The 23,694-nt window shown below is 45.5% G+C and overlaps 1 protein-coding gene across 1 annotated transcript; it reads right to left on the reverse strand.

Moving 5' to 3' along the window:
* Positions 1 to 1,709: 1,709 nt before the first annotated feature.
* On the reverse strand, positions 1,710 to 13,373 carry RIPPLY3 (ripply transcriptional repressor 3). The gene is made up of 5 exons (XM_045501410.1): positions 13,147 to 13,373; positions 11,999 to 12,065; positions 6,469 to 6,536; positions 2,579 to 2,841; positions 1,710 to 2,342 (listed from the first exon to the last, which is right to left on the reverse strand). The coding sequence occupies exons 1-5, from the start codon at positions 13,248 to 13,250 to the stop codon at positions 2,221 to 2,223; spliced, it is 624 nt and encodes a 207-aa protein (XP_045357366.1). The 5' UTR covers positions 13,251 to 13,373; the 3' UTR covers positions 1,710 to 2,220.
* Positions 13,374 to 23,694: the final 10,321 nt, after the last annotated feature.

Raw genomic sequence — 23,694 nt, forward strand, 5'->3', positions numbered from 1 at the left:
TGTCTGTGAAGAGATAAATGGATAAAGATGTGAGATAGAGATAGAGATTAGAGATAGAGATAGAGACAGAGATAGATAATGGGATATTACTCAGCCGTAAAAAAGAATGAGATCTTGCCATTTGCAACACTATGGATGGACAAATACCATATGATTTCACTTATATGTGGAGTCTCAAAAACAAAGCAAATGGCCAGACAAAACAGACTTTTAAATACTCTTAAATGGGGGGTGCCTGGGTGGCGCAGTCGGTTAAGCGTCCGACTTCAGCCAGGTCACGATCTCACGGTCCGTGAGTTCGAGCCCCACGTCGGGCTCTGGGCTGATGGCTCAGAGCCTGGAGCCTGTTTCCGATTCTGTGTCTCCCTCTCTCTGCCCCTCCCCCGTTCATGCTCTGTCTCTCTCTGTCCCAAAAATAAATAAATGTTGAAAAAAAAAAATTTAAATACTCTTAAATTGTGGTGATTGCCAGAGGCAAAGTGGATGGGGGATGGGTGAAATAGATAAAGGGGATTAAGAGGTACAAATTTCCAGTTATTAAGAAAGAAAGAAAGCAAGAAAGTAATTTTTATTTTTGTTTTATTTTAGAAAGAGAGAAAGCATGGGACCATGGGTGCAGGACAGGGGCAGAGGGAGAGAGAGAGAATCTCAAGTAGGCTCCACACACAGCATGGAGCCCTATGTGGGGCTTGATCCCATGACCCTGGGATCATGACCTGAGCCAAAATCAAGAGTCGGATGTTCAGCTGACTAAGCCACCCAGGTGCCCTACAAACAGCAATTTTTAAAGAGGTAGACAAATAAAAAACAATTGATGTTGGGTATTTTGCACAGAGAAAGAGCAAAACAGGAGAGGGTGACTTACTATGCAAATGTATACTTTTCTATACTGTTTGGATTGTTAAAATATTTGCATATATTACTCCAATTTTTTTTTTCTTTTTTGATAGAGAGACCAAGCACAAGGGGAAGGGCAGAGAGAAGAGGGAGACACAGAATCTGAAGCAGGCTCCAGGCTCTAAGCTGTCAGCACAGAGCCCGACGCGGGGCTCAAACCCATGAACCACAAGATCACGACCTGAGCTGAAGGTGGACATTTAACCAACTGAGCCACCCAAGTGCCCCTAGCTCCATTTTTTAAAATATTAATGGACTTTTTGGGCATCGAGGTTACAATCCTGTCTACATTCTTTTTACACTTTTATATTCTTAAACACAATTAATATCATTTAAAGAGTTAAATATGAAAACACTCTGACAAACTTTTAAAAACTTTAAAGCAGGCACTAATTAAAATCTAAAATTGTCTTAAACATGGAGTGCCCGGATGGCTCAGTGGGCGAAGCGTGCAACTCTTGATCTCAGGGTTCTGAGTCTGAGTCCCACATGGGTGTAGAGATTACTTAAAAAAAGAAAAAAAAACAGGGGCGCCTGGGTGGCTCAGTCGGTTAAGCGTCCGACTTCAGCTCAGGTCACGATCTCGCGGTCCGTGAGTTCGAGCCCCGCGTCAGGCTCTGGGCTGATGGCTCAGAGCCTGGAGCCAGCTTCCGATTCTGTGTCTCCCTCTCTCTCTACCCCTCCCTTGTTCATGCTCTGTCTCTCTCTGTCTCAAAAATAAATAAACGTTAAAAAAAATTAAAAAAACAAATAAAAATTAAAAAAACAATATAAATAAAATTATTTTACACAAAAAAGGTGATTATCAAACATTTTTCTTTCAAAATATTTATTTCAAGTATACATTTATATAATGTACTATATATAGGAAAACAACCACATGTAAGATAGTTAAGTGATAAACTTGTGGAGTGCACTCATTTAATCATCAAAATATTAAAAAAATGGAAATAATTTTATATTAGATAATTTGATTGAAAACAGTGTTATTCTATTCAAGTAATAAGCCCAAACCAGTCCCCAACTAAGAGTTAAAGCTCTTCTCTCCATTTATTCATACACTCAGCCCTTAGACAAGAATCACAAATTTTTATCCAGAATTGTCCCCTAAAAATCCACATTTAAAATTTCTGTTACTCTTATGGAAATTGTTCAGTTTTATTTATTTTTCATAAATATTTTGGGAATGCCAGCAAGCAAATACATCAACCCTGGGACAATAGCTCCGCCATTTTTACAAAAGCAGAAATCGCCGAATAAAGAGTCCGAGGTTACGTGAGAGGCACAGGTGGGGTCGTAACCTATACTGGAATAATCTGTCACTTAATGGCACAGTGACAATGGCAAATGGTGCTTTGAAAGTTGGTCCCAACTAATAACAACCCATGTCAACACAAACCTTCTCCTGGTCCTGGAATCCTTTCTCAACAGTGTGCATGAGTGACCCGAAGAGAATCACCAGGAGAAGGAAAAGTTAAAAGCTAAGTTCTGGCTGTGAGTGGCGTCCTGGCCAGAGGTAGTCCCCGACCCCCAAACACCAAGGGAAATGCAAGGTGTCCTGGCACGGCTGTCCCCAGGAGTGCGTGTGAGCCAGGTCTGGCGTGGGAGAGAGACCCCATTTATTTGGGTGAGGAACACTCTGTGCTCCCCAGAGAGTCACCATGAGGGAGTAGACCCTTACCACTGAGGCCACCGTGTCCTACAGACCTCCGTCCCAGGTTTGTGAGCTGGCCCTTGCCCTTCCCTCCTGGGCCATTCTCCGCCTGACCTTCTGTCTCCTGGCACTGAAGTTCGGAAGACTGGGTTTCTTCTTCTTGTTCTTCATCGTCTGAATCGGATTCATCGTTGTAGAAGTGGATTGTGGCTTGCACCGGGAAGCTGGCCAGCACTTTTTCCCCAGAACTCTGCAGATACTCTTGGCGCTTTGAAATGGGTAAATAAAGTCTAATATTTAAGAAAAAAATACACCATTAATCACCCCGAAACAATGCTGAACTCCATCGAGAGGGTCCTCTTCCCTAAAAGCAGCTAACTCCCAATTTCCCTCTCTGATCTTGCCTTCACTGTGCCCGGAGTGTTTTCTTTTCTTTCTTTTCTTTTCTTTTCTTTTCTTTCCTTTTTTAACTTTTCTTTTCTTTTCTTTCTTTCTTTCTCTCTTTTTCTTTCTTTCTTTCTCTCTTTCTTTCTTTCTTTCTTTATGTTTATTTATTTTTGAGAGAGAGAGAGAGACAGATTGTGAGCTGGGGAGGGGCAGAGAGAGGCAGAGACACAGAATCCAATGCAGGCTCCAGGCCCTGAGCTGTCAGCAGAGAGCCTGACACGAGGCTTGAACTTAGGAGCCATGAAACCATGAGCTGAGGCCGAAGTCGGACGCTTAACCAACTGAGCCACCTAGGCACCCCGAGGTGTGTTTTCTAAGTCACCAGAACACAAGACTGTGGGCAGGTGGAGAGAGCTGGTGAGGAACCCTACACCAGTTCAGAAATAAGCTAAAACGTGAGTGAGCAAATCAATTTAGACCAACACAGGAAAAAGGGTCTGCTTCCGTGAAGGTAAGAGGGAATTAAAACACCAAGTTTCAAGATGAAGAGTCTCACTCTGATCGAATGGAGAACTTGATTTATCCTGGAGAATATATGTCCTATTTAGGTTAGGTCCCACTCTCCCTAACACCCCTGAGCATGGGGAACATTGTAGCCCTTTGGGCCCTGGAGGAAACTTGACCCTGAGGCCCCAGTCTAGAGGAGCAGCTAATCTTTCTGGACGTTGCTCTAGAAAAGTGATAGGGGTGGGTTCCTCACTTTGCCAGTACAGAAGATGGTAACCCTGGTTATTTGTCTAGTCTAAAGAATAGGAAGAAAGAAAAGAAGGAAGGAAGGGAAATAACCTAAATATATAAATTTGGAACCTCTAAATCCAGGTTTTATAGAATTTATGATTCCAGTTACACATGGGAAGTATTTAAAATACTCCTCACTCTCCCCATAATCCTTTTTTCTTACCATTTACTCACTAATTTATTGGCGTTTTCCCCTGAGGTCTCCTGAGGAACTGAGAGGGATTATCAACTGATTACTACTTAGTTGCAAAGCTGATTTATTTTTTTATGTTTTTAAGTAATTTCTACACCCAGCATGGGACTCAAACCTACAACCCCGAGATCAAGAGTCACACACTCTACCGACTGAGCCAGCCAGGCGCCCCTGTAGAGCTGATTTCCATTTCCCTCTTTTTGGATGGAGGAGAAAAGAGCGGAAACACCCTGCTATAAATAATGCGTGACAATTCTGAATGTCCCAAGATTTCTGAGAAGCCATGGATTCTCAGCCTCCAGGGGACATGTGGCAACGTCTGGAGACCTTTCTGGTTGCCACAACTGAGGAGAAGCTATTAGTATGTGGTGGGCAGAGGCCAGTGATTCCACTGAACATTGCGTCATGCCCACAACAGCCCCTTACAACAAACAATCATCCAGCTCAAAGTTCAATAGTGCTGGGGTTGAGGAACTCTGCAACAAACAGAAGAAAAAAAAAAAAAATATATATATATATGTGTATATATACTTTATACATATATACATATATGTATATATATACTTTATATATATACATATATGTATATATACTTTAAATATATATATTTCTATATTATATAAATACAAGTAATGTTATATAAAAATATAAATTTAAATATAAAATATAAAAATGTAACATATTTCTATATTGTATAAAATATAAATAACATAAATTCTATATTATATAAAATGTATAAATAAAATATAAACTACAAACATAGTTTAGGGTTTGGCCATATTTTCTTTTACAAATTTTTTTAATGTTTGTTTATTTTTGAGAGAGAGAGAGAGCAAGTAAGCAGGGGAGGGGCAGAGAGAGAGGGAAACACAGAATCTGAAGCAGGCTCCAGGCTCTGAGCTGTGAGCACAGAGCCTGACATGGGGCTTGAACTCACAAACTGTCAGATCATGACCTGAGCCGAAATCAGCGCTTAACTGACTGAACCACCCAGGTGCCCCCAGGGTTTGGCCATATTAAAAGTTAGCTGTAATGCTGAAGTAATTGCAGGGGAATGTGAATTAGTAGGATATCTGGAATTGCTTTAAAATATTCTAACAACAATTTAAAAAATAGGTTGGAGAAGGTGATAAACACCATCAGGTCTGAAGACGGCTGATAATTATTGAGGCTGGTGACAGGCATGTGGGTCCCTGTACTGTTCTCTCCACTTTTGTCTGTGTTTGAAATTTTCTGTAATAAAAAGATAAAATCGTGCACTCAGTTTGTAACGCATGCCTCACCAGTCACTGCATTTTCAATGAAACAAAAATGGGGGAGCAGTCCCAGAGCGTCCGCGGCCGGCAGGTCCACGGATGGGTCGTGCAGGTGGATGCTCACAGGGCAAGACAGAGGGTGGCAGGTTCATCCCCCATGCACATTGGGATCACCTGGGAGACCGTACGAATACAGATACCTAGGCCTTTCCCAGAACAAATGAGTCAACACTCCCAGGGGAGCCCCCCAGCGTCTGTATTTTTAAAGCTTCCCCAGTCCTGTGGGGAATAAAGACCACAGGTGTAAGGGACACTAGGAAAGCTTCCCTTTTCCAGAAATCACTCTTTGACTAGTCTGAAGGTCTTTCAAGTGCATCTCTAGCAGTTAGTATCTCTGGGTTTTACTAGAGCTTTCAGTTTTCCAGGATAACCAGGGTAAAAATACTTTCATGAGGAGTAGCACAGACTAGATTCATTCTGCTGCAGGAAATGAGAGATGGGGAGAGAGAGACAGAGAAACAGATAAAAAAAATCCTGAGCATGAGCCACCCGCCTAAAATGGATGAAATGTAAGAGGGATACAGTAGTGAGGGTCCTGATCCCCACCAGGAAGGACCATGGGAGCACAGAGAGGCCGGAGAAGCCAACGGTGGGAGAACCCTCCAACCAATCCCTTGTTCGGTCACACACATATTTTCAAGGTCTACTTTGCTCTAGACAATATGCTAACTTATATTCTGGGAAAGAAATGGAAATGTACTTAAGTTCTTAAGTAAATAAGCAGATACACGTATACAATTCATATCCAATTAAATTTAACACAAGACAGGAGCACCTGGGTGGCTCAGTCGGTTAAGCATCTGACTTCAGCTCAGATCATGATCTCACAGTTGGTTGATTCGATCCCGAATCATGATCTCTGAGGTCAGCACAAAGCCCACTTGGGATCCTCTGGCCCCCCCTCTCTCTGCCCCTCCCCTTCCCAAAAATAAATATAAACATTAAAAAAATTAACACAAGACATAATATGTAATGAGAGGTATAAACAAAAGACATAAAGGAAAGAGGTCAATCCAATTTGCAACTGGAACACTGAATGAATGAATGAATTCCAGAAATCCAACAAAATATCCTTGAAGTTCCTTTGGGTAAGAACTAAATACAGAAGACTATACTGAATTATTTTCCACTTTGTTGAGAATGTACACAGGTGAGGACACTAAAGTATACTTATGCTTCTATTAAAAAGAAAGAACATATTTCTTGCTGTGAAGTCATGTTACCTTACAGGATGCTGAAACCCAAAGGCACCCTTTGATCCCGGAGTTTGCCGGTCATCACCAGGTTCAAGCTGCAAAGACAGACACATCAAACACAGATATAGTCTGTCTGAAGTAGCATCCAGAAATTCTAAAAAAATATAATCTAAGTGGTCTGCCCTTCTTAGTATCAATACCAATTTTAGAGACAATGTAAACACCTTAACAGTATTTGTGGGTTTTTAAATTTTTTAATGTTTATTTTTGAGAGAGAGAGAGAGAGAGACAGAGTGTGTGAGTGGGGGAGCGGCAGAGAGAGAGGGGGACACAGAATCCGAAGCAGGCTCCAGGCTCCGAGATATCAGCACAGAGCCCGACACAGGGCTCAGTCTTGTGAACCGTGAGATCATGACCTGAGCCAAAGTTGGACGCTTAACGTTTAACCACCCAGGTGCCCCAACACCTTAACAGTATTTGATAAGTCTCTCTTCCTCTTCCTGTTGACAGTGATGTCTTGGGGACTGTGAGGGATTCAAAGATGGAAAGAGGAGTCCGTCTGACACAGTCCTTCAGTTCAGGGTTGTTGTTTTTTTTTTTTCCTTTGAGAGAGAGAGAGACAGAGAGAGAGAGAGAGAGAGAGAGAGAGAGAGAGAGAATCTCAAGCAGGCTCCATGCCCAGTGTGTTGCCTGATGCAGGGCTCAATCCCACAACCCTGGGATCATGACCTGAGCCGAATTCAAGAGTCAGATGCTTAACCAACTGAGCCACCCAGGTGCCTCTTCTTGTCTTTGAATCACCTGTTTGCCTACGTTCTCTCTGGATGGTCTTTTCCTATTGATTTGAAACCTGAGCCATCCACGCGCCCCCAGTTCAGGCTTTTTAAATATAATTGGAAAAGACACACACACACTGTCAAATAGCCGCACCACAAAGCATTATATAGCAAGATGCCAGCAATTCTAAGCAGGGAGGAGGGAAAGGTTCATGGAAGGCCTGGCAGAGACCTCAGTGGCATTTGAATGTGTGATTCTGAGACCATTCCTGGCAGAGAAAAGCATCAAGTTCTGAGGGGCACAGATGGGGAAGAGTGAGGAGCCCAGTGTGGAATGAACGAGAAGCTGTGGTAGTAAATGGGCTCCAACAGGAAGCTGAATCCTCATTACAGGACACCTTGAATACCTATTTTTTTTTTTTTTGTTAACATTTATACATTTATTCATTTTTGACAGACAGAGACAGAGACAAGCAGGGGTGGGGCAGAGACGGGGAAACAGAATCTGAAGCAGGCTCCGGGCTCTGAGCTGTCAGCACAGAGCCCGACGCGGGGCTCAAACTCATGAACCATGAGATCATGACCTGAACCAAAGTCAGACGCTTAATCGACTGAGCCACCCAGGCACCCCTTGAATACCTATTTTTGAGTCTCAGTTTCATTCTGGAGGCAGCAGTAAAGACCACTGCTGATTTTGAAGTCAGGAGTTCAATAGTCAGACCTGTATTTTAAGGATAACGGTGGCCCCTGGGAGTAGTGCATAGCCTAGGTTGGGGAGGTAAGGGCCCAGAGGCACATAGCAAGAGGTAATAAAGATTTGGAGGAAAGATGGATTTCAAGGCACTTCAGTAGTATTCAAAAAAACCTGTGACCACCTGAATATCAGGAGTGGAGGAAAAGAAAAGCTAGGCTGAGCAACTAAGGACAACATTGATGGAGATAAGACACAGAGAGAGAGAGAGAGAGAGAGAGAGAGTGCCAGGCTTGTCCACGCTGTGACCAGAGTAGGTGCTAGTGAGAGAAAGGACAATCACTCTTCCGGTCCAGGGCTGACCCCTTTCTGCCCATTCTGTGAGGTCCTGAATCTCAAAGAATTTGGCCTGAACTGTGGCCAGATCATCTAAGGGGCTGAGAAGGCAGAAATTGCCATTTGATGTTAGAGCTCTGAAAGTTTTAGTTATACGGAAAGCACGAAGTGGGGTGTCTTGGGACAGACCATCCGGGGACAGCTTGAAAGTGAGCTGAAATGGGCTGGGGCCATGGATCAGAAACCCCAGCCCTTGGGTTGCATGGAGCCAGATCGAGAGGGAGACAAAATCTTCTGGAGTGTGACAAGCAAGGAGTCTGAGGACTGTCACCAATGATCATCACATCCTTCCATCCTGCAGTGATATGTGTGGCCTTTGTGAGCAAACGTCATTTTATATATACATATATATGTACATACATATATATTATATTTACATACATATACATCATATGTACATACATACATATAAATGTGTATATATATACACACACATATATGTATATTTATATTTTTTAATGTTTATTTTTGAGAGAGTGAGAGAGTGCACATGAGTGAGGGAGGGGCAGAGAGAGAGAGGGAGAGAGAAGATCCAAAGTGGACTGAGCACGACATGGGGCTCGAACTCACAAACTGTGAGATCATGACCTAAGTTGAAGTTGGACGCTCAACCGACTGAGCCACCGAGGCACCCCAAACGTCATTATATTTTACCAACCATATTTCTTTCCAATATGCTGTGCTGAGCTAAGTTAGGGAAAGAAAATGAGGCTCTTTGAGCAAGACCTTCTCCAAAATGAAGTTCACTTTTTGAGGACTCCAGAGAATCGTGTCTGTGTTAAGCTTTATTTGTCTTTATAAAATAGCTCTAATTGCTCACTCCACCACAGGAAGCAATCCTGGGCTGTCAGAGGTGATTTTCTATCCGGTGATGGCTGTGTCTAATACAACAGTGCACACACTTTGGTGGCACCAAAAGGCAGTGTTAGTACAGAGAAGCAGCTTCCTTTAAAGCAAGTAATTCTAGGGGCACCTGGGTGGCTCAGTTGGTTAAGCATCCGACTTCGGCTCAGGCCATGATCTCTCGGCTTGTGGGTTCCAGCCCTGCGTCTGCTTCAGATTCTGCGTCTCCGGAGCTCTCTCTCTGCCCCTCCCCCGCTCAAGTTCTTTCTCTCTCAAAAATAAACGTGGAAAAAATTTTTCAAACAAAATAAACTGAGTAATTCTAACCAGACTCTGAAACATTCAATACACCTTTAAAAACTGTAAAACTTTACCCACAAACATACACAGCTTTAAAAACTTTATGCCAGGGGGTCTGGGTAGCTCAGTCCGTTGAGCACCCGACTCTTGATGTCGGCTTAGGTCATGACCCCAGGATCAGGGGATCGAGCCCCATGTCAGGCTCTGCACTGAGTGTGGAGCCTGCTTAAGATTCTCTCTCTCTCTCTCTCTCTCTCTCTCTCTCTCTCTCTCTCCCCCACCTCCCTCTGCCCCCGACTCATGCTCTCTCTCTCTCTCTAAAAAAAAAAAAAAAGAAAGAAAAAAACTAAATAAATAAAAATAAAAACTTTATGTCACAAATACACTCTAATTAAAGATCCTTTTCTGATGACAGAAATGTCTAAACATTCATATTTTGATGATGCAAGGGGAACAGAAATGCATACAGAGTAAGTATGTCAATGTGTGTGTCCTTAAGAGTAAGAGAAGAGATACAAGCAGAGACTTTCATGAGGGTCTCCCCCTCTCCTCCCCATGCAGCCTCTGACTCCAACAAAGCGCAAGTGCGGGGAAACCTGTGAGATGGGAGGATGGACCCATCTCCTTTTAGGGAATCACCTCCCTTGCAAGGTCGACAAGTGGCAAGGAGAGAAATGCAACAGAGGTCAACGAAGGATTAGGCTGTCGTTCATTTTCCCCAGGCAGGAGAGGCAGACAGCCCCCAAGGAGAGGGAGGGATACCAAATGGGTGAGGGTGAGTCCACGGCTCAGGGCACAGGGCCTCCAATCCAGCCCTACAATTTCTCCAGAAATACACAACAGGGCCCGGGAGCCAAGGAGTTCTCCCGCGTCGTCGGGAGAGGGCGCTGTTGAGCAAGAAGCGGTCCCTCCCGGTGCCGGGCGGCGCTCACCTGGCCCTGGCTCCCGCTGACTTCGCCCCGCCAAGTGGGCTCTACAAAGAGCTGTCCAGGCGTGCAGGGCGGCGTGCGCTACAGCCCCCACAGAGCACCTCCCCGCCAAATCCATGGACACAACTGCTTTATCCAGTGTGCCATGCTAGCGATCAACTAGAAAGTTGCTACACCTTAACAATTTTCTCACAAATAGCCTTCTCGTCATCATAGGAAAAAATCCACCTGCCTTGCGTTAATAAATGTGCTACAGTATTTTTATTCTTGCAACAACCGCTCCATATACATTTCATTTAACAAAAAAAAAAAAAAATCGCACGATTGTAAACTATATTTCCTCCCTCTCCCAAGCACCTCTTAAATCTTATATTTAAGAACAAACTTAAGCTTGGATGCAAAAGACGAAATTATTTTCCATTATTTAGATATTGCATGTGTTTAAGACTAATTTCGGCTACAAAAGCATTAATTTGATATAGGTTGTATTTTTTTCATTCTTTAAATAATAGCAACTGAATTAAAAACTTCCATTATCCAGGCTAATTTAATAAAGTAGTCTGGATATCAAAATACAGTCCAAGGTCAGCTTTCCCGCACCTGAATTTCTTATCATATTACAAATAACTGCACACATAACATATACCACATGTTACGTAAATTAAATACACGGTCCTTCCCAGCCTGATTAGTTCTTCAGCATTATAAAAGTCATCAACTTACATTTTAAGATTTTAAAAAGGAAAGGTAAATTCTATGAAAGCAAGCCATTACTTCAGTAAGTATAAAGCCATTTAGTTACCAGTGCAGGAAACAAAAGAATAGTGGTGGAGATTAATCTTTACCCACAAAGCCCTCAGCTAGAGTGTATTTGCTCAGACAACATGAATTACCCCAGGAGTGCTTGCAGACTGGGCAAAAGTCCTTCAGAAAGGGCCAGATGGTGGGCTTTTAACAGCAACTTCTGGGCACCCCAGACTGGTCTCTGCCCTTATTTGCACTGTGGTACCAGCCCAGCAGTAATGGCACCCTCAGCTTTTCTCTAAGGAGAGGGGAGGCAGCCAGAGACAGCCAACCCCTCCTCTCTCTACCCGCTGGTTTGCAAGGGGAAAAAAACAACATAAAAGAAATCTCCCTTTCTTTCTCTCAGAATGCCCTTGAAAGAACTAGGCCATAGCTAGGCTTTGCTTTTCAAGAAAGAAGCAAGCAGGGGTGCCGGGGTGACTCAGTCGGTTAAGTGTCCGACTTTAGCTCAGGTCACAATCTCATGGTTTGTGGGTTCGAGTCCCACATCCGGCTCTGTGATGGGAGCCTGGAGCCTGCTTCTGATTCTGTGTCTCCTTCTCTCTCTCCCCCTCCCCCACTCATGCTCTGTCTCCATCTTGCTCTCAAAAAATGAATCAAGATTCAAAAGAAGACAGAGAGAGAAGCAAGCAGGAGCCCAATCTGTGCATGTGACTCAGGTCTGATTAACAGCAGCCTCACCCAGGCTCCCAATCCCAAACCCACAGGCACTTCTGTATTAGACCACCGAGAGAGGGACAGGCCTTCATGGTCATTTTTGAGTTGGTGCCACTTTCTGGCTGAACTGTTGGATACCACAATGCCCACCTTGACCTTACCGGGTTTCCAGTTGCGGGCAGCTCAGTTTCTTGGGGTGTCAGGATCCAAGGTCTCCATGGCGTGGGGCTGGAAAGGCAGGGACCAGAGATGAACCCCAGCATTTTCTGCTCTTTCAAAATTATGTCATAAGGGGCACCTGGGGGGCTCAGTCAGTTAAGCATCCAACTCGATCTCAGCTCAGGTCACGATCTCATGATTGTGAGATTGAGACCCATGTGGGGCTCTGCCATGACCATGCAGAGCCTGCTTGGGATTCTCTCTCTTTCCCTCTCAAAACAAACAAATAAACTTAAAAAAAATAATATCGTAAGAGTTATCATTCTTATCAATTCTAATGTTTGCCTGAGAAAGGATCACTGGATACCCCAGAAAGTTCTCTCAAGTTCTCAGTCTGTGGATAAACCAGTACCATTTGGGGGGGGGGGGGTCTCTCTCTCTCTCTTTTTTTTTTTTTTTTTCTCCTTGCCACATTATCAGTTCTCTGCCTTCATTGGGTTTTAGAAGTCCCAAATCTGATGCAATGATCAGAGGACACATTAGCTGAGGGATTTCTCTCCCAGCCTGGCTGGATTCTTCCATTGATTCCCCACTGTAGCTGGCTACTTTGTGGCTCATTAATTTCTACGGCACCACGCGTGCTGTTGAAGGATCTTGACTTCGCAGAGACCATTCCACAAGGAGGCTAGGATGCAAAAGGGGCAAATGGTTTTCTCCTGTCAGGCTGCCTAGCCACGCAGCCCCTTCCACACCTCCTTGGCTAATTCGATTTTAACTGTACTACCTTGAAAGGGCTGAGCCCCAAGCACAGGGCCAACCAAACGCTGTCACCAAGCCTGTGACAGTCAACGTGAGGGGACCCCTGTTAGGCACGCCGAGAGGCCCCGAGACTTCAACGTTCCCAGCCCAGTGATTTCAGATCTATGAATGGAAGCGTTGGCCCATTTCCTCGCGGGGCGTTCCTGGGCCTCCGCGCTTCGGCGCTGTACCCCGAAACCCGGAGGACTCTGCGTCCCTGACTAAGGTTAAGGGACTTGCCCTGCGTCGCCGTCGGGCTCCGGAGCTCCGCCCGGATTCGGGGGGACTCAGCGGCGCACGGGGCATCCCGCTCTGCGCCCCCCTCACCGTCGCACCGCGGGGACACCCTCACCTCTCCGGCCCGCGCGGCGGCGGTGGCCTCCGGGGACCGTCGGCGGGGCAGTGACAGAAGCGCCCCCGCGCCTCCCGGGCTCCGGCCGTCGCCTCGGGTCTCATGGTGCCCGCACAGCCAGCGCCCCTCCGGCGGCGCCAGCGACTCGGCCGCGCCTCTAACCGCTCGGGCGAGGGCGCTCACCTACCAGGGCGCTCGGCGCCAGGTTTAAAAACGGGGGCGGGGCGGGAGGGGACAGGGGAGACCGAGGAGGGGGCGGGGAGGGCGCAGGAGAGGCTCGGGGAGAGGACAGGGAAGGCGGAGAGGGGGAAGGGACCAGAAAAGGTCCCGAAGAGGCGCGGCGCGGGGGTTGGGGGCGGGGGGGAGTGGTGGTGGGATATCCTTGGAGAGGACTCTGGAAGCTCGGGGCAGGGGTGTGGCGGGGACAAAGGAAACCCAGGGAGGGTTGCCAGGGCGGGGGCGAGGCACCCAGGGGAATGGACGACGGGAAGTGTCTCGGGAAGCGCGGGGAGGAGGACACGTGCGGGGGGGGGGGGGTGGTGTATTTCTGCAAGGAAGTCACCCTTATGGGTCAGGGGTGGCGGGACCCTCGCCCGGGGGTGTCCCCCGCCCGCTGCGGGAGGGAAGGGGCCCCTGGCTTCTTCCCGCGGCCCCTGGGGTTCTGGTTGCTGCGGGAACGTCTGGGTCCCCAGATTTCCGCAGAACCTCACGTCCGCCACTTTTTAGCGGCAGGGCGATTTTGGGGGGCGGCTACGGAAGTCTCGGGACCCGCGTGGACCCGCCCTGCCTGCGGTGCTGGAGCGCCCGGGACGCCCCGACGGCGCTGCGCGAACCGGGTGGGGTGGAGACGCGGCGACACTTCCAGGCGGGTGGAAGGCCGCGGAGAGGAGAGCGGGAAGACAGCGCGCTCCCCGCCGTCGCGGGCCTTGCAGAGGAAGGTGGCCCCGCGTGGGGGTGCGTGGGACTTGCCTCCGGTTACCCCGGGGGCCGCGCTTAGAAAGCGCCTGGATGAGCCTGGCCGCTGCCGGACGGTGAGGACACGTCCCCAGGCTGCAGGGCCGGAGCGGGACGCGGGAGCGCGGCCGCCACCGTCACCGGCGCGGGGTCAGGTGGGAGGAATGCTGGTTTATCAGTTGCCCGGGCGACAGAGCACTGAAGGCCGCGGGCCCGGCCTGGGGGCCCCTTGCTTAAATAGCGTCTGCTCCTCGGTGCCCCACTGACTCTGCGTTTGAGAACTGGAGCTTGCTGCCTGTGATTTAAACTAATGGGGGAGGGGGAGGGGGTGGGGGGGGGAAGCAATGAACTTCAGAGATAAAAAATATTTCCACATTAAAAAAATTATATATATATATGTATATTTCCATATTTTCTTTCCTTAAAAGCAACAGATTTTGGGGGCTCCAGGGTGGCTGGGTCGGTTGAGCAGCCCCGCTTTGGCTCAGGTCATGATCTGTGGTTGGTGAGTTCAAGCCCCATGTCCGGCTTCATGCTGACCGCTCAGAGCCTGGAAACTGCTCCGGATTCTGTGTCTCCCTCTCTGCTCCTCTCTTGCTCACGCTCTGTCTGTCTGTCTCTCTCTCTTTTAAAAACAAATAAACAGGGGCGCCTGGGTGGCGCAGTCGGTTAAGCGTCGGACTTCAGCCAGGTCACGATCTCGCGGTCCGTGAGTTCGAGCCCCGCGTCGGGCTCTGGGCTGATGGCTCAGAGCCTGGAGCCTTCTTCCGATTCTGTGTCTCCCTCTCTCTCTGCCCGTCCCCCGTTCATGCTCTGTCTCTCTCTGTCTCAAAAATAAATAAACGTTAAAAAAAATTAAAATAAAAAAACAAAAACAAATAAACATTAAATTTTTTTTAAAAAAAGCAACAGATTTTTTGGCAATTATTTGGCAATAATTAAACCTAATTAAAGGCAGAGGGGGGAATTAATAACTAAGCTTACTATATAACATTTCATACAAACGACTAAAGAGGACCCTGAGTATACAACAGGGGTAGAGGAAATCCAAGAACACTGGCAGACATTACAACAATAAAATGCTGTATTTAACGTTGGGCAACCTTAAAATGGGTGCCTTAAAATGAGTGTCTTTCATATAGCCTGTGGTAATGTAGTCAGGTTCCCTTTCTAAGAAACCATGACAACGTAAATCATGTGCCTTAAAGATGGTCACCTCTGCTCAGTAATTCTCCTCCTGGGTCTATATTAAAGTATATGAGGGGCGCCTGGGTGGTTCAGTCGGTTCAAGGGTTAAAGCTTCTCCGCTTCTCTCTCTGCCCCTCCCCAGCTTGCACACGTGCTGTCTCTCTCTCTCAAAATAAGTAAATAAACATGAAAAAAAAGCTAAGATATTAATTAAGAGATGTTTATGATAGTGTTGTTTATAATGTTGAAAATATGTCTTAAACATATGGCAATGGCTAAATCAGTGATGATGGAATATCATGAAGGCAGTGAAAAGGTTTATTGAAGCATGCAACTACGCGGATGGAACTGGAGGGTATTATGCTGAGTGAAAGATGTCAGTCAGAGAAGGACACGTATGTGTTCGCTCATATGTGGATCTTGAGAAACTTAACAGAAGACCACGGGGGAGGGGAAGGGGGAAAAATAGTTACAAACAGAGAGGGAGGGAGGCAAACCATAAGACTCTTAAATACAGAGAACAAAGGGAGGGAGGATGGGGGGGTGGAGGTGGGGAAAGTGGGGGGTGGGCATTGAGGAGGGGACCCGTTGGGATGAGCACGGGGTGTTGTACGGAAGCCAATTTGACAATAATATATATATCTATTTTTTAAGTTTATTGAGTTTTGAACAGCACGGAGAGATACATCTGTATAATGTCGAAAGAACAAAATTGGATGAGTGGAACCCAAACCATACAGAGGCTACAAATGACAAAACAGAAGTGGCCACTGACTACTGGGATTACCAAGGATTTAAAACACTTTAAAAAATGTTTTCTAAATTTTATTAAAAAAATTTTTTTGAAATGTTTATTCTTGAGAGAGAGCGCAAGAGGAGGAGGGGCAGAGAGAAAGGGAGACCCAGAATCGGAAGCAGGCTCCGGGTTCTGAGCTGTCAGCACAGAGTCCGACCGACCGTGGGGCTCGAACTCACGAACCGTGAGATCATGATCTGAGCCGAAGTCGGACGCTTAACTGACTGAGCCACACAGGCGCCCCAAAAATGTTTTCTAAATTTTAAACAATGAGCATATATTTTTGCGTGGGGGTAAAGTACACATAACAATATTTACTGTTTTAATCATTTTCAAATCCAGCCCCTCGGCCTTAAGTGCATTCACGCTGGTGCATCCATCAGCATTGTCCATCCCAGAACATTTGCATCATCCCCAAGTGAAACTCTGTCCCATTAAACACGACCTCCCCATCCCCACTGGCAACCACTGTTCTACTTTGTGTCGCTGTGGCTCTGACGATTCCAGGCACTTCATACAATTGGGATCATTTGCTCCTTTTGTGGGACGTGTAATTAATTCCTAAACTATCAATTTAATCCTCATCCCAACTCTGCAAATACGCATTATCCTCATCTTACAGTTAAGAAACTGGGGTTCAGAGAGGTTAGGTAACTGGTGTAAAGTCACCATCAGGTTGGAGAACCAGGACTTGTGCTCCTGAGGGCACGTGGGCTTCAGAAACGGAATGCTGCTAAAGTCAGCTTAAAGGACAAGAAGGGGGTGCTCGGTGACTCAGTAGGTTAAGCATCCAACTCTTGGTTTGGGCTCAGGTCATGATGTCATGGTTCATGAATTTGAGCCCCGCGTCGCATTGCATCAGGCTCTGTGCTGACAGGGCAGAGCCTGCTTGAGATCCTCTCTCTCTCTCTCTCTCTGCCCCGTCCCTGTTCATGGTCTCTCTCTCTTTCTCTCTAAATAAATAAATAAATAAATAAACTTAAAAAAAAAAAAAAAAAAAAAAAGGACAAGAAGGACCCAAGACAGCACCTCACACAGTAAGCATTCTTTTCATGTCTTTTGTTTTGTATTTTTCTTCCTTCTGCCGAGCATATGTAAGACCCCATGTCCTGGCAGAGCAGGGACAATGAGAGCCCAGATACAAAGCAGTATTGGATTATAACCCAAAGTATACAATAAATATCAGTGAGTTCATGACGATACCAATAAATATTGAATGAGGAGAAAAAGCAAATCTCCCTAACAGGAGAGCTCTAAAGGATTTATGCAAATATGCCACCCTCAAACAGGTGGAATATAACTCCACAAACTATAATGAAAATGAATAGCATGCATGTTTTTGCTGAAAATGTATTTAATGAAAAACGAACTCATTGGCAATACAGAATAAAGGTGATAGTGGGTTTTGGTTTTTTTTTTTTTTTTTTTAAGTTCTTTTTCTGCAGGTAGCGGAATTAAAATACAGTAACGGGGGGTGTCTGGGTGGCTCAGTCGGTTAAGCCTCTGACTTCAGCTCAGGTCATGATCTCATGGTTCATGGGTTTGAGCCCCGCGTCAGGCTCCTGCTTCAGATTCTGCGTCTCCCTCTCTCTGCCCCTTCCCCTGCTGTGCTGTCTCTCTCTTGCTCTCTCTCTCAAAAGTAAATAAACATTAAAAATTTTTTAAATATATATAATAAAAAAAAGAAAAAATAAAGTACAGTAACAAACTCCTGTTGAGGTCGTTGGGAATTCAAAGGGCTTTTGTCTTATCAAGTATGTTTCAATTACTTCTTCAACTTTTTTTGGGTCCAAGGAAGATGTTTATGATAGAGGAAGTAATTTGCCAAAGGGTATAAAAATCTTAAGAAATTTAATTAGGCCGTTGGTTGATAAACCGGGGGAAATTGCATAACTTCAAGTGTATGAATTCCTGCCTGGGAGGTGATGTGGGAAACAGATAAAATTGAGGCTCTATTTCTTGCTCTGTTCTCTTTAATTAAAAATTCTTTTTCCGTTTGCTGACTTTCAGCCGTTGCTTAGAAACAAAGAGTAAAGATGTCAACCCTCAGGGTTTCCGGCTTGCCTAGGAGGAGGATACCAAAAGTCAAAACATCTCAGAGGGCAGAATATTTTTACATAAACAGTGTCGAAGACAAGCAGGGAAATGGGTGTTTCCTCTCCTTGTGTTTAGACGGACCCTGTTTCCTGTTCTCCTCTCCACAAAGTGCTCCACAACTCCCAAAGCTGATTTAGAAGCTACAAGATGTTGTTATTGCTGTTGCTATTATTTTCTAAGAGATCTTTTGTGTGTGTGTGTGTGTGACAAAACAAAAAGTATATTTTTTTCCACAGGAATAAGATGCGTTGGGATATTTTTGTTTTTAAAAATTATTATTTTTTTATTTTTTTAAATCACGGTAAGATACAAATAACGCAAAACCTACCGTTTATTGTAGTCGACACAATGTTACCTGAGTTACAGGTATACAGCATGGTAATTCACCAACTCTAAGGGATGCTGTGCTCACCACAACTGTAGCTACCCTCTGTCCCCACACATCACTATTACAATAGCATTGATTGTATTCCTTTTATTCCTGTGACTTAGTTATCCCATAATGGGATGTTTAAGTCTTTTTAAGTGTATAGTTCAGTGCCATGAAGTACATTCACACTGTTGTACCACCGTCATCACCATTGACTCCAGAACTTTTTCATCTTGCCAAATTGAAACTTTGTACCCATTAAACAGTAATTCCTGTTTCCCTCTCCCTCTGCCCCTGGTACTACTTTCTTTTCTACTTTCTTTTCTATGAATGATTAAGTGGAATCATGCAGTTGTCCTCTTGTTTCACTTTGCTTCAATGTCCTCAAGGTTCATTCATGCTGTAGCAGGTGTCAGAATTTCCTTCCCTTTCAGGGCTGAATAATATTCCATTGTATGGGTAGATCCATTTTGTTTATCCATTCATCCCTCAACGGACACAGGTTGTTTCAGCCTCTTGGCGATTGTGAATAAAACTGCTATGAACAGCATTCATCTGAGCTCCTGCGTTCAATTCTTTTGGTATATATTCAGAAGTAGAATTGCTAGATGATATATATTTCGTTTTGAATTATTTTTTTATTTTTTTAAATATATTTTTTTAAGTTTTTATTTATTTTTGAGACAGAGAGAGACAGAGCATGAGCAGGGGAGGGGCAGAGAGAGAGAGGGAGACACAGAATCTGAAGCAAGCTCCAGGCTCTGAGCTGTCAGCACAGAGCCTGACGCGGGGCTTGAACTCACAGACTGTAAGATCATGACCTGAGCTGAAGTCGGATGCCTAACCGACTGAGCCACCCAGGAGCCCCTGAATTATTTTTTTAAACATTTATTTATTTTTGAGAGAGAGAGAGAGAGAGAGAGAGAGAGAGAGAGCATGAGCAGGGGAGGGGTAGAGAGAGGGAGATACAGAATCTGAAGCACACTCCAGGCTCTGAGCTGTCAGCACAGAGCCTGATGCAGGGATCGAACCCACAAACTGCGAGATCATGACCTGAGCTAAAGTCGGACGCTCAACTGACTGAGCCACCCAGGAGACCCTGGTTTTTAATTCTTAAAGCTTGAGTTTGCTTTTAAAACATTTTTTAGTTTAGGGGCTCCTGGGTGGCTCAGTTGGTTGAGCATCCGCCTTCGGCTCAGGTCATGATCTCGCAGTCTATGAGTTCGAGCTCCGCATCGAGCTCAATGCTCTCAGTGCAGAGCCTGCTTCGGATTCTCTGTCTCCCTCTCTCTGCTCTTCCTTTGGTCTCTTGCTCTCTTTGAAAAATAAGTAAACATTTAAAAAAAAAGAAGAAGAAAAAAATCATTGCTTCAAGATGGCCCAGAAAATCAGAACTAGGACATGAACCCAGGCAGACTCACTGGAGTCTGAGGCTTAGCAGGCATACCACACAGAAGACAGAACTCCCTCTGTCATCTGTCACAATTGGTGTCACTCAACCTTCACACTGGCTTCCCAGGGGGCTAGTGATAGGAAAGATAAATTATGCTGGAGATTGAATGGACATTGGCCTCAAGACCATAGCTCATTCTCAAATGAAATCATTCAGGCTCGGCTCTGGGTCCCGCAGAAACTGCTTCTATTCTGAGAAGTTGAAATTAAGACCCTCCATGTAAATTCTGCCTCTTTAGGATTTTATGTTGTTGAAAGTGAAGACACTTTTCTGTGTATCTATATTTTAGTGGAGCTAGGAGAGGTATGGAAAACATGAAGAAGTAAAAGTGGGACAATCCTAGACATCTATGGCTCCTGAACATATACAGTAATTTGTAAAACATTTTTAAATGTTTATTTATTTTGAGACAGTGAGCGAGTAAGGGAGGGGCAGAGAGAGAGGGAGAGCAAGAGAATCCCAAGCAAGCTCCATGCCCAACACCATGCCTGATGTGGGGCTCGAACCCATGAACCCAAGAGATCATGACCTGAGCCAAAACCGAGAGTAAGATGCTTAACCGACTGAGCCACCCAGGTGCCCCCTATGCAGTAATATTTTCTTCTAACCTTTGAAATAAAGACCAGCAAAACTTGTCCACATCACTGCTCATTCTCTCTGATGAAGAATGGAGAGCCCTCCCAGAAAACGGGCATAGCCTTTTTTTTTTAAGTTTATTTTAAGAGAGAGAGAGAAAGGACAAGCAGGGAGGGGGCAGAGAGAGGGAGAGAGAATCCCAAGTAGGCTCTGCACTACTCGAGCTCAAACTCACAAACTGCAAGACCATGACCTGAGCTGAAATCATGAGTCAGATGCTTAACCCACCGAGCCACCCAGGTGCCCCAGGCATAACCTTTTGAATGAAGTGTTTGCAACCTTCTGAGCGGTCTCCGTGGTGGTCCGTTAGTTAGGTGGGTTGAGGCTCACACCTAGAACAGGCAGCAGTCCGTTATTTTCCCAGGCCGGCAGAAGTTCAAGTACATGGTCAGGGAGATTGCTGCCCCCCTAACCCGCGCGCCCCGCCGAGGACGTGTGTAGCATGTCTATGCAGGCACATGGAAATGGGGGTCTGTCCCGCAGGGCATGACCCTCAGATCATCACACAAGTCCATGACATGAGTCAAGTACACCTGCAAGCTCATCTTTCTGCTGGCGTGGACACCACCTGGATGAATATTCCCAGCCCCAGCCCCATCCTTTCTGATGTCCCCATTGCCTGTTCTGCCCCTGCCCTTGCCCTAAACCTCAGCCCTGCCCCTCTGGTCTGACTTGGCACTCTGTCTTGCTGTTTCGCTCCTTCCTATGGACACTGTCATACATTCGCCCCCGGGGCTCAGGCTCCATCCAGGGGCTCCAGGGACCCTCTCATGCACCTGTCTCCAGCCTCTGGGATTCCACAGTGAACCCAGTTATGCACCAGCCGGGCCTGGCCTGGCTCTCCAGGAGGGGGACTGAATACATGTCGCCTGAGAGCCTTCACAGCTCACCTGAGCCCACTGTGATAACCTCTTCTTGTCCTGTCTCCATGGGGTGACAGGCATGGCTCTGTGCTTTTGCAACCAGGACCCCATAGAAAAAGAGCCTGTTATGGGCTGAATCATGTGTCTTCCAAGTTAATATGTTGAAGTCCTAACCTCCCATTACCGCAGAACATAACTGTATTTGGAAACAGGGTCTTTATTTATTTATATTTTTAATTTTTTCTTGAAGTTTTTATTTATTTATTTATTTATTTATTTTTAATTTTTTTTCAACGTTTATTTATTTTTGAGACAGAGAGAGACAGAGCATGAACGGGGGAGGGGCAGAGAGAGAGAGAGAGAGAGAGACACAGAATCGGAAACAGGCTCCAGGCTCTGAGCCATCAGCCCAGAGCCCGACGCGGGGCTCGAACTCACGGACCGCGCGATCGTGACCTGGCTGAAGTCGGACGCTTAACCGACTGCGCCACCCAGGCGCCCCGAAGTTTTTATTTAAATTCTAGTTGGTAGGGGCGCTGGGTGGCTCAGTTGGCTAAGTGTCCAACTCTCGATTTTGGCTCAGGTCATGATCTCACAGTTCCTGAGATTGAGCCCCAAGTCAGGCTCTGTGCTTACAGCGAGGAACCTGCTTAGGATTCTCTCTCTCTCTCTCTCTCTCTCTCCCTCTTCCTCTGTACCTCCCCAGCTTGTGCTCACTCTCTCAAAATAAATTAATAAACATTAAAAAAAAATTCTAGTTAACATATGGTGTAATATTGGTTTCGGGAGTAGATTTTCACTAAAATCTTACATCACTTACAACACCCAGTGCTCATTGCAAGTGCCTTCCTTAATGCCCCTCACCCATTCAACCCATCTCCCACCCACCTCCCTCCATCAACCCTTAGTTTGTTTTCTATAGTTAAGAGTCTCTTCTGGTTTGCCTCCCTCTCTCTCTCTCTCTTTTTCACTTCCCCAATGTTCATCTGTTTTGTTTATTAAATTCTACATATGAGTGAAATCACATGGTATTAGTCTTTCTCTGACTGACTTATTTCACTTAGTTTAATATACTCTAGCTCACAAAAAATACCCTAGCTCCATCCACATTGTTGCAAATGGCAAGATTTCTTTCTTTTTGATGGCTGAGTAATATTCCATTGTTTATATATATGCCACATCTTCTTTATCCATTCATCAGTCGATGGACATTTGGGCTCTTTCTATAATTTGGCTATTGTCGATAGTGCTGCTATAAACATTGGGGTACATGTGTCCCTTTGAACCAGTATTTTTGTATCCTTTGGGTAAATATCTAGTAGTGCAATTGCTGGGTCATAGGGTAGTTCTATTTTTAACCTTTTGAGGAACCTCCACACTGTTTTCCAGAGTGGCTGCACCAGTTTGCATTCCCACCAACAGGGCAAGAGCGTTCCCCTTTCTTGGAGATAGGGTTTTTAAAGAAGTAATTAAGGTCAAATGAGGTCACATGGGTGCGCCCTACTCTAACACGACTGGTGTTCTTTCTTTTCTTAATATGTTTTTATGTTTTAAAGTAATCTCTACAGCCAACGCAGGGCGCAAACTCACAACCCCAAGAACAAGAGTCTCAAGCTCTTCCAAAGAAGCCAGCCAGGCACCCTGATTGGCTCTTATAAGAAGAAGAGATTAGGACACAGACACGCGCAGAGGGAAGACCACGTGAAGACACAGGGAGAAGACAGTTGTCTACAAGCCAAAGAGAGAGGACCTCAGAAGAAACTGAACCTCTAGCCTGTGAGGAAATCAATCTGCATGGCTTAAGTCATTCAGTCTGTGATATTTTGTTATGGCGGCCCACGCAAATGAATGCAGGGCTCTTGGCATCTTTCCTTGTCTCTTCGGGGCCATTTGTCCTGCACCATTGTGCCTCTGCTTCCTCTTGTAATACCTGATAAATGACTTTGCTCATTTCCTGCTTGTGGCCTAATTTCAGCTTTAGCTGGATACTCCTACAACAGGTGCCTGGTTCATAATGGACACTCAATAAGTGACTTTTATTTTATTTTACTGTTTGTTAAATGTTTATTTTTGAGAGAGAGAGACAGAGAGAGAGAGAGAGAGAGAGAGAGAGAGAGAAAACAGGCACACAAGTGGGAGAGGGGCAGAGAGAGCAGAGGACAGAGGATCTGAAGCAGGCTCTGTGTTGACA

This window comes from Leopardus geoffroyi, chromosome C2, assembly GCF_018350155.1.
Source record: "Leopardus geoffroyi isolate Oge1 chromosome C2, O.geoffroyi_Oge1_pat1.0, whole genome shotgun sequence".
NCBI classification, from domain to species: Eukaryota; Metazoa; Chordata; class Mammalia; order Carnivora; family Felidae; genus Leopardus; species Leopardus geoffroyi.